Below are 12,312 nucleotides of genomic sequence, written 5' to 3'. Positions count from 1 at the left end.
GAGCTGCTAAGCACAAAAACTTGCTTAGCATGAAATTTCACCCTTGATGAAAACAGGAATGCCAACCAAATTTCCATGTGATTTTGAGGACAAGCAAACAACAGCTGAATACCAGTAAGAAAGTAACATGCAACAAATGGAAATTCTTTTTTAATCAAGGAAGAAATTTCATGCTAAGCAAATTTGTGTGCTTAGCAGCTCTATGAAATTGGGCCCAGAGCTTGGGTCCGGTGAACTAGACTGCTTGTCCACGACAGGTCAGAGTCTGTTTGTGATACGATGCTTCAAATTGCCCAAGAAGATCAGGACATCTTTGACAAAGTCTAGTGAGACATGAACTTTTGAGAGACTGGAGAGTAGAGTTGAAATAGACTTTGGTTCTGTTTGTGACAATTGTAATCATAATTTTGATACAAACCATTTTCATCTTTACTTGCAGCTGAGAAGCTTAATTGCAAAGATACCATTCTCTGACTGAGAAATACTAACTGCGTGATTTCTCAAAATTCAAATCTAAAGGCTTAAAAACTCCACTCCCTACAAAAAGCTTCCGATAGCGAAATGAAAGCTGCAGTTTACACAAAATGTATTTTATAGAATGTTTTTTCCATGCCAAATGTGAACAAAATAATAAATTATATAGCGATGTTCACAAATTGCATTTACAGTCTTCTTTCCGTTTGTATGCTGTTGTTGGTGTAGGTCTCCGTTCATAATTAACTAAGTAGAACGCATCAGATTTTATGAACAGGAATAATCAAGATTTGATAACGGCAAAATATATCTAACGTCCTTCCTACTTGACTTGGAAACACTCAAACTTTTGTGGAGGCTCAGAACCATAAACAATGAATACACATCAAGAAAAAGTCAAACAACTCGCAAGATATCTTTCTGTCCACCCGTATATTACTGGCGCTTTTTTATTTTAAGTGTAAGACAATATTATATATAGAAACACCTGTATAAGCATGTGGTTAAAACTCTGGTCTCTCTGGACAAATTTTCCCCATTTTTTATTATTATTTTTTTTTCTCAATGTACAAAATTTACTGTAATGCTGAATGCAAATAAACTAGCTGAACCAAATGAGGTCATATATTTTATTAAGAAGGCAGTGTATACATAAAACAACCACATCTTGGTTGCTAATACACAACCTGGCAATCTTACAAGAGGTTGGGGTTTTATTATTTAAGACAAAGCTATGGTGTGGAACTCTGAAAGGCAAAATCAAACTTCACAAATAAATTTCCTCTGATATTGTTTTATAAATAGCGCCCTTAATTATTTGATTTTTCCCTTTCAGCGTGAACACCAAAGCATCTTAACAAACGGTGTTAATATATCCCCAAACAAGCTTGGGACATTTGACAATTTTATATATTGTATTATAGAGGTCTTGATTACTTCAGCTAAAAGCATACGCCTCAGAGATACCTTTTCGTTGTCAGTTGGAAATATTGAAACTGCCCGCCTTAATCACATTGAGGCTGCTCTGAATCGAGTCTGGTGCCTTTGTGCATTAGTGCTGCACTCACCTGGCTACAGGGTACCAGACACAGATAGACATAATGTGATTTAGCGGCTAGAGCTACAGCTGGATAAGTGCTAAAGTCCGAGCAGACAATCTCTTCATGCAATCCCAAGAACATTATTATACCCATTTGCCAGTTGAATTATCGTTAAACTCGTTTCAATAAGCTGTACAAATGGCACCACAGTCTACAGGAAACAACAGCTGCCTCTTACAAAAAATCTCAGCCAAAGATCTCCTTCTTTGTGATACTTAATTCATCCTTAATCGATCAAACATGATTAAATATATCAATACACAAAAGAGACATATTATATTCCCCAAAACTTAGAATAAATTGAAAGGATGAGTCAATAAAATAAAAGGGAAAATAATTTTGTAAGAACTTTGGGGGGAAGCATGCGACGGACTTAAAAAAGGTAGAGGGAAATAGTAATATGTTTTTTTTTTTTTAAGGTAATGCCAGAGAATGGATGGTGTGAGAACTCAGGATTAGATTCAACTCCGAGGGTTGTGAGGTTTAACCCCTCTACAACTGACCTTTAACCTTTGACCTTGCAACCCCCTTCCCCACACCAATCCATACTCGGTTAAAGTACACGCATAACAGTACCAACAAGAAAGATTACAGTGTATTAGGGAATTAACAAATCAAATTAAGTCCGATAAGCAAAGGAGCTGCATTTTTAAATATATTTTTCTTACTATTTGGTTTTTTGTTGTTAAAAATAACAATTTAATTTTTTAAATAACCATCCAGCTGCATTTTAAAAACCTTTAATAATTGACGAAAAACATGATAAATGGGAGGCATAAAACCGGAAAATTCACCGGATTTTAAAAATTAAATTTCTTTAAAGAAAGTTCACCAAGTGTACAAATGTTTCTTAAGAAGATTGATTTACGATGAGGTTTTGTAAGGATTAAAAAACAAAAATACATTTTCAGTTGCAGGACTCAATAAGGGTAAAATATTAAAAACTAACCTTATTTAGGGTGAGTTACTTAAGCGAATAGATAATAACTGACTTTACACAACATGTAAAATACAAACACACCTAAAAACCTGTTATTTTCACCAGAGTGAAGTGAGCTTTAAAAGGAATTCTTTAGTTTCAGAGTTAATTTCTTCTCTTCATCTAAAGTTATTATGATGGTTTGTGAGCGAGTTGAAAGCGTTGTCTAAGATAGTGTAAAGGCGTAGCAAAGTTATGTAACGACATCTTACAGATGCAAACCTCATCTTAAATTGATAATTGATTTCTTTAACATCAACCAATCAAAACAGGGCGCGCCACTGGGTAGTCAAGATAAACAACATATTCTGAGCATGCTCATTAAACTGAAGTAATCAATACAGTAGTTAGCGTCGATGAACATCACATCACATCAACTTTACAACAAGAGGGGAGTCATTTCGTTCCACATTAACAACGTGACCTCCCTCTTCATGTTGCTACTGGTTGGTGAACCTACACAATCGCCCGTGTTTACATACCCGTAATGATTTCAGAACCCTGGTCGTAATAACCATCACCAGGGACTCTTTTTTTAAAAAACAAAAACCGGGCCATTAGTGCAGTCACCAACCGAGAAGTAACACAACTAGCTGAGCAGAGGTTTTCTACTTATTTACAAAACATTTTGGGGGTTGAACAAAGAATTGACTAGAGGAGGATTCGCACCAACGACCTCCGGATTAACGTGCCGGCGCTCTACCAACTGAGCTATCTAGCCCTATACTGGCGGTGTCCCTATTTTGTCAATATCTTTGTTCGGGGGTGCCAGTCAGAAGCCATTCAACCGTTAACTGCCGTGTAGCCAGGGATCACACCCAAACTACGATACAACCTGGGAAGCGGCAGCCAGGGGATCACCTTAAGGGGATGCGACTTTTTGTTTGATATTTACAAAACAATAAGAATACGAAATTAAAAATACCTGCGTTGGACAAACAAACCACAAAAATGTTATGGAAGATATGTTTTGAAAGTAAATTAACTACAATAACTTACATACTTTTACAACCTATTAAAAATAAAATACTTTGAAATCTGAAAAAAAAAGAGAATAGTTTTTCTTGTTTGGCCAACAATGTAACCGTAGGATCTCTGATGTAAGAAATGGGGAGAGGGAGTGAAAAGGGAATCAAAACCATTCTGTTTAATGCTGCCAAGAAAGAGAAAGAGTGTCAGCAATTCTTTTGTTTTTTGATTCAAATGTGTTTGTTGGTTAAATTGGGGTTTTTTTCTTCTTCAGAATTCACTTGACGTCTCCCACCTAGGTAAATCTTGAAGAGCCTACTTTGAGCACTCAGTGCTTCAATTGAGTGTACATTAAATGGACTGGTAAGAGGTGGTCATACTATAAAATAGACTCCCTAATGGCAGATCAACAGTGATAAGTAACATGTAGCATCAATGGCCACGCAAGTCTTTTACTGTGTCATATCTGAAAATGACAAAACAAGCTTTTGTGGCTTTGTCAAACAAATCGTAAACCTGAATAATATTACAAACAAATCTAACCAATCCGAAGATGACTTTCTCATCAAAAATATCTTCATGATGATGCCCTGGTGGGAAAGTAAAGGGGTGTAATAGGAGTACAGTTCGTTCTGGAGAAAAGGCAGGATATAGCGTAGTTACGCCATAACTTCATTACCAGTTATATAATATCACATAAGGCCTGTTCAAATTAATGCTTTGATCATTTCGTGAAATCAGGGCATAAACTCTGGTAACAGTTACCATTTATGAATTCCATTAAATATTCTGATTTCAATTATTACATCGAGGTATGGTATAAATACTTATTGTTTAACCCTCCTACTATTGGTACCATTAAACACTGACGTGACCAATCAGTTGAAACCTTTCAACTGCATGTGTCATGTAGGGTGGCACAATTGTGCAAAGAACCATGTACACATGTACTAATTAACATACCTTAGCTATCATTCAAAACCACAGTGGATGGTATTAAATGGTCATACAGTAGGAGGGTTAAAAAACTTAGGGCTGTGATTATAATAATACTTATATTATTAAAACTAAGGGTAGGCATTCATACTCTCTTAATTACGAGGTAGGGATATGTATCACAATATTTGCATTGATCAAAAATTTGAAAACATATTACTTTTGAGCAGAATGCTGCTGTTCACGTCGGTAGAAAAAACCTTTGCCTGATCAGATTAAACGCAGTAAGCATACAATAATTGCTAAGCACATTGTACATGTTATCGCACTATGACATAAGCCATTTTCAGCTTCCTGAGTCTAAATATGGTAAGCCAAACTGTCTCACATTTGTACCAAATGAAACAAATCTGTAGAGATTTCAACAACAAAACACTTTTTTTTCTAGAAGCTTTGACAGATTGCTCTCATAACATTTGTTAGTTGCCCCCAAATTTGTGAATTCATTCGAGACATACATGGTCAACTACCAAATTTGGGAGGAAAATTCTGCAAAATAATGGATCTTTTTCTAAAGAGAGACGCCCCAAGAGTGGTGCACGTCTGAGAATGTTGAGAACAATTTATGATATTGGATTTTTGGCTTATAGATAGTCCCCACTTGATGTATAACAGTATAAAATTGATCCTCGTCACAGACGGATACATGTATATCATTTTTGGATGCACAACTTTATAAAATATTGTAAAATGGTTAATCGATGTACCACAAGAAATTTTAACTTGACGCAGATCAAACCAAGAACCCAAGTTTTCTGCTTAGTTGGGAACTATCTATAGAAAAATAACCCAGAGAAATCTCTCTTTAGTTTTCAAACTTAACAATTGAGCTGTTTTCCTTCTTCGTTTCACTTTCTTGGCAATCTCTTCAGAAATGTCCACTTGGCACAGAATGAGGTTGTGCAACAGTCGGCTAAATATAGCAATTCTCACTTTGCATGATTTAACAGTAAACTAAACAGATTAGAACCGGACAAAATACATTCTGTAAATTGGAATTACAATCTAGGTTTGACAAGTTGTTTACAAACACATAGCATTAATAATACAAGCAGACTCTGGCACACATTAATCAAAAACAAACAAACAAACCAACAAACCAATTCACATCATGAATACATCTTTTGTCGCAAAATTACAAACACATGATCCAATGCAACCAAAACAAAAATACACAAGAAACATGACGCATGCACTAAGAATTCAGAACAAGACACCTTCCTCCCCCACCAACCCAATACTTATTTCTCAAAACGTTCCACTATCTTGAATAAACTATGTTATAATAATTTATAAAAGAGTCATGATTTTGTTTTTATCGGCACAGTTATCAAAGGAAGAAACTATAAATAAATAGTGAACTTGCGGGTACAACCATGTGTAAATCTCTTTTGTGTGAGTGTTGGCTCTGAAAAAAAACGGTTTGGTCTCAACGTTTCGAACAGTGTACTCTGCTCGTCTTCAGGACAGTATAGTCTGCTCCTTTTTCGCCTGTCTTCTCCTGAAGACGAGCAGAGTATACTGTTCGAAACGACGAGACCAAACTGGAAGAGCCAACACTCACCCCAAGAGATTTACACATGGTTGTACCCGCAAGTTTACTACTTATTTTTCTTCCTACTACTCCACACCATACAAAGCTTCAAACAATACTTTGCACAGTTCTCGTTGCACGTACAGCTAGTAAACGAAGTCACTCAGTGAGTAACACGCAGTCACTGACAGTTCTCGTTGCACGTATAGCGAGTAAACGAAGTCACTCAGTGAGTAACACGCAGTCACTGACCGAGTCTTTGAAATGCTTTTTGGCACCCGATCTACAAGTAATTATCCAACATTAACAGAACATGCACAAGAACGTTGGGTATGACATCGTAGGGCTACTGCAATTCATTGTAACTTCTGCAACCAAAGTATTATATTTATGGCAATTTTTGAGTGCCTTATTTTACTGGAGGGGAAGGGGTGTCCTTTCCAATGTGTGCTGCACTATTTTAAATTTTACACTTAAATGCTATATTACGTGTGCACCTGAATAACCAGTTATATCATTATTGGAAAAAAAGTTTACTTTCTTCTTCCATTTAAAATCCCCCCCACAGTAGTGTGGGTAGGGTCTACGAACGAATACTTACCTGTAGAGCAAATTACTACAATTGCATATTCCCTATGCCGCTCACAGGTCCCGACCTTTTTGCGGGCCAGTTCCAAGAATCCATGGAAGCTGAGGCCAAGCGCATCAAGGCGGCAGATAAGATTAATTTGAAGAAACCGGCTGCGCCCAAGGCCAAGGCGAAGAAGCAAGCCTCCTATACCATCCCACGGCGTCAACCTCAGCGGCCCGCCCGTGGTGGGTTTCGCGGCAGGGCCGACACTCAATCTAGTGTCCGAGCCGCGCCGACCCAGATGGGACACCAGCGCCCTCAATCGGGGCGGGGTTTCACGCACCAAACCCCCGATTCCCGGGGGCATGGCGCAAGTGACTCGCTTGCCTCAAGGCGGCCTCCCACCGACCAATCCGTGGGGGGCCGCCTTCAGAAATTTCTGGGGTCCTGGGGACAGGTTGTCTCCGACCGGTGGAGACTCTTTCCGAGAAAGAGGGCGATTGCGCATGGCGTTCGCGCCGGTGTGCACTGGGCGATGGAGGGCGCTGTTGCACTTGTTGTAAAAAAGTCTTAGTGTTACCTAGCGGCGCATAGGGAATATGCAATTGTAGTAATTTGCTCTACAGGTAAGTAGAGTGACGTAGACACACATGACATTGAATACATTTAAACATTCTGTACATGTCTTCTTCTTTTCTTTTTTTTGTCTTTTTTTTTCTTATAAATTGTATTATGTATTATACACGTTTTCCCTGAGACATAATTTTTAACACTTTATTTCTGAGGTAGTTTGCACTTCTTCAACAAATGAAAACCGTGCGGGAGAAAAAAGCAACACAAAATACAGGAAAAAACAAAGTGTATAAAATGCCTATGATGTATATTAGGTCAAACCTGTGCCCACAAAAACTGGTTTGTTGTTAAAGAATTTATCTTATTAATACAATAATTGTTGATGTATTTATTTAATTTTATATACATAACAGTATGGAAGTTGTTGAAGAGTGCCCTCAACGAGTGCAACGAGCAGAGTGCAGAGACACAAAATGCTACAATACCAAACATGGCGCTTTGACCCCAAATTTTAGATGATCGTCCCGTCCCATTTGAAACTGAATGCTATCAGTTAGAAGCACAGAGTGTTTTAATCTCTTTTCATTTCCACAATAAAATGCTCCATAAAAATAGACAAAAAATTGATTTTCATGATCACAGGACCGTGTGTGTACCTTTAAGTTCACCATCAAACCCAGGAGTCTTCTGTCAATAATTAAAACTAAAATGAAGAGTATTTACTACATAACTGTACAGTTTGTTTGAGGTGTACTTGGAATTCATCACCCTACATTAATGTCTCAAGACCTCAGAGTGGGCAAAACAAATTATGCGTCATTTCATAAAATTACTTTCTCATGGTGTTGCACTGTTGTTTTGATCTCCACTCAAATGTATGCAACCCAGACCGAGGTTGACAGGCAAAAGTAGTATGGTGCCTTGCCTTGTCTAGGAGAATCCTAGCATACAATTGTTATTCAGAGAGAGATACCAGACAACATGTCCACTGCAAGATCAAAGTCTACTGGGTTTATATCTTCACAATGATTAAATCTTTTCAAAGAATGGTTGGAAAAAAGCATCATCAGAATTCTCAATAAAATATTGTACTTTGGATCCCTGAATAGTGTGCAGAATTCCCACAAAGCAATTACCAATAGTGTCCACTGTCTTGAAACTACACATACCCGGCCGCTAACAATTATCCCACATTCAGACAGTTCTTCTGAACAATGTTACCATTTCTCTGTCACAAATGATCCCAAATTAACCTTCCCGAGGAGCAAACTATACCGTAGCATACCATGGCTGCAATATCTCAGAGCGCTTATCTAGCAGTTAATACTTCTGACTGTCATGATTACCATTAAATGTACATGGTAACAGCCTTTAAAAAAAACACCAGCCGAATTACACCATTTTGTGACAAGGTTGGGTAGCCTTTCCAATCGGCGGAGAAAATAATAAATAAAAAAATAATTTAAAAAAAAATTATATTTTTTGATTTTAACCTAATTCTTCTAATTCTTCAGACACAACTGAATTCAAAAGGGAATCAACACAAAGAAGAAACAATAAAAAAAAGCACTTAAAAAAATTATCTTCATAAAATTATAAACATTAATGTTGTATAATTCTTTGTTGAATACCATTATGGTGTCAAAGTTTATACCTGATCTTTTTCTTGAGTGAATTTGAAAACAAAACACTTCCCCCATCGTGGCGATCAAAGTGACAACCATCCAACTGCCACAAGCTGGCTAAATAAATACCAAAAGATACAATTCAAACCAGGTTTCTTGACCATTTCTTCTGAATTTTGTCTAGCGTCAGGTTTTGTTCTGGTATTTTTTTCACAGTCTCATAAAAATAATATTGTGCATCGAGTGTTCAATAAATATAATCCAAATATTAATTAACCTGATTCAGTCTCAATATCCACCGATCTGGATTTTTCTTTTTTTTAAACTGTTCTCTCTTTCTGAGAAAATGGTTGGTTTTGACGATGGGCTGTGCCTAATTAAAGCACTTTGGCTTTGGCTTTGGTTGCTACAGCAAGAGCCCTTACAATCCATATGTAGTCACAGCCAAAGTGATCAATCCAAACACTGTCTATCAACAATGTCACAAAATGTTGCCCGACACAGAACACTTTGTATTCTATGGGACCATTAACAACTACTTGAAAACAACTTTTTCGAGGAAAAAGTCAATGATCCCAAGAAAAAGATACATTTTCTTTCCAATGTATTTTTTTTCCACTTTTGTTTTAACATTAAATATAAATATTTTAATTGAGGTATAGATTGAAATCCCTGGGTTAAAATAAGAAAACCTGATTCTCTTGACGATTTTGTATCAATCTAAAAAAAAAAAAATTAACATTCTATAATGACACATTTTGATCAAATAGTTTTTTTTTCAACATTTTACTTGATTCCCAATAGTATTCTGGATTGATTAGTATCGATGTAACAACTAACGCTAAGACAAATAGCAATAGTAGTTCTTTGCTAAGGTCTTCACTGGATGGTCCATTTTTTGTAAGTATTTTTGCATCCATTTTTCTATCAGTGCTTTTTTTTGTTTTTTTTACTTTTGGATGTAATTTTTTTTAAATATACATGTATAATTAGTGTTGGTGTTTTTTTAAAAACTAAGTATTGATCTTGTATGCAATTTAAAGATTCTCCATTTTTTCGCACACTGCGAGACAAACAATTTCATGTTGTTTTATATTAATGTGACCCAAAAAATTATTATTGAATGAATGCAATGACTTTGCTTTTAAAACCACTCAGCAAGCTTCAATTAAAATTTGTCACATTGCAAATAACCTAGAAGTGGTCGACTTTAAACTTGAACCATGGTTTCACAAAACCACAAAATTTCCTCTTTATTTTTTACAAATGAAATATTAATTCCTCCTCTTTCCAGTCAATTGTTGTCTTGAACCTAATTTGTCACTTGATCCTTTTCCGATGCAGCATATCCCATGAGATGTGGTAAAGAATTTCAGTAAACTTTTTGCGTTTTTTTTTTTAAATTTTAAAAAATTTTTCTCTCTCCAAAAACAGGTCAAAGTAATGCAAGCATTCAACAATTTTTTTCTTTTTCTTTTTTAACTCCTATAGTTATCTGGTAATCAAAATTGTTCTGTCACCTACGTCTTCTAAGGCTAGCTTAGGGTAAACCAATCTTATATCCCAAAACCCTATCCAAGACTTTGTTCGACTTTGTATAATATGGCCCAGATAAACTTGCTTATTTGGATCTGGCTTACTACGCCGAGTCCAGATATTTTTAGTATATGAGGGAGTCTCATCACCAAAGAAGGGGGGGGGGGGTGAACTTAACATCCTCCTGCTTTTATTGACTTTATCTTCTTAAGATTTGTTAATGGAGCTAAATGAAGTGAATTGATTTGAATGATTCCTAATCAACCCAGAATCCCATCCAGAGAATCCAACCTGACCTTTCCGCCACGGATGCCTCTCACATCCACAAGAGGGCGCCCCCTCTCTCACAAGTGTCCGCCACACATCATAAATTGCATCACATATTTTAACTTAATAAAGCGTAATAAATACAACCGAATGCTCTATACAAATACATATACACTAAAAAGCAAAAATTAATAAATGAAAAAAAAAAGCATATAATCAAATTTCAGTATGGTGATACATGCTAACATCTACACATGTAACAATTTAGCAGCTATGTCAAACTCACTACTGAGTACCCGTAGTGATAATTAAAATATACCGGCCGGTGATTCTTATGGTCCTCATGAAGAGACGCTTCTCTCATCACAATCCACCCAACGCATTAGGAGTTATACGACTGTTTTACATTATCAATGCTTTCATGATATATACTCTCTTAGCTGTACGTAAACGTTCAATATCGTTGTCTTGAAGGGGTGTGGTCGGACGACGCCCAACCAACTCGTCGACCACCTCTTGCGATCTTCATAAACACCCGTCATGCACTGGTCCTGAGCACTATGCATTGTTTATGCTATCCATCCAACCAAGCACGACTTCGTTTTCATTTTTTGTTTATATATATATTTATATAATCAGGTAGAATGGTTGTACACATTGTTTTTAAACCTTGGTTTATGGTTAGTTAACCAGGTTTAGACGGTCGTTGACCCCGATCCAGAGCTGAACTCATCCAAGACACGGTTGAGGAAATCGGGACTGGTGTCTTCTCCTTGTTCCCAAGGCTCTGGTATGGCGTGGTCGCTCTCCCTACCAACCAACAAGGTGGATGTAACATTCTCCGCGGAAGGACTCCCATCGGAACTAGGCGTCTGTCTCTCCCACACCAATCCTCCCTCCTCACAGCTTCCTTCTGAGAAACCCTCATGTTTCATTCCAGGTGGGCGTCCACCACCCCGCCGCCCAGTATGTCTCGGCCATGTGAGTTCATTTCTAGCCGGCGGTGACTCCGTTGTTTTACCCGCCTCTGAATATTGTCCGCTAGTGCGACCTCTATTACTGCAATTAATAATATCACCCGTATTTGCAGTAAAGTGACCCTGAGATTGTGCTTGTGGCGAGGGGGTGGTGGAAGTTGACCTGTCACCCCTTGTGTCACCCCTTGTGTCACTGTATGACCCCGTTGACGAGTCAGTAAGCTGTTGGAGACTGGACCCGAGGCAGCAGGTCGCGCAGTGAGGTAATGCGGTTCTTGGCGTGCAGCACTGGAGCACGGTGGCGGCTACGCGGTGGCTAGGATCCTGAGTGAAGGGTGAGAAACCACCAGAACTACTGCTGGCTTCTGATTTGCCCTGGAAATAACGACATTAAAAAGTTTGAAGCTTTGCATGTGTGAAGGATAAGAATACACTATAAATAACAGTAAACTTGTGGTTTTTTTCTCCTGAAGACGAGCAGAGTATACTGTTTGAAACGTCAAGACCAAACTGTCTCTTTTCCAAGCCAACACTCTCCCAAACAAGACCCGCAAGTTTACCTTTGATTACAGTTTGTTCTTATACAAAAGCGTAGAATTGTCTGTCAATGTTCACTTCTGACTGGCTATGGAGAAGAGTGGATGAACAGAGAGGAGGAAAACAGGTTTGTGTTGGAGCAACTTTTCTCTTAAAATTTCACTCTTGAAGGAG

General features: G+C 37.6%; 1 protein-coding gene across 1 annotated transcript in view; it reads right to left on the bottom strand.

The window, feature by feature from the left end:
* Positions 1 to 5,959: 5,959 nt before the first annotated feature.
* LOC117288137 (protogenin B-like) overlaps positions 5,960 to 12,312 on the bottom strand; it is a 65,089-nt gene continuing 58,736 nt past the window's right edge. Inside the window, exon 19 of the mRNA XM_033768841.1 lies at positions 5,960 to 11,976. Within this exon, the coding sequence (XP_033624732.1) occupies positions 11,320 to 11,976 (657 nt within the window). The 3' untranslated portion in view covers positions 5,960 to 11,319. The remainder of the gene's footprint in view (positions 11,977 to 12,312) is intronic.

Source organism: Asterias rubens, chromosome 3 (genome assembly GCF_902459465.1).
Source record: "Asterias rubens chromosome 3, eAstRub1.3, whole genome shotgun sequence".
NCBI lineage: Eukaryota > Metazoa > Echinodermata > Asteroidea > Forcipulatida > Asteriidae > Asterias > Asterias rubens.
Note: the sequence above shows the minus strand (reverse complement) of the source record. Positions and strands in the feature narration are given on the sequence as shown.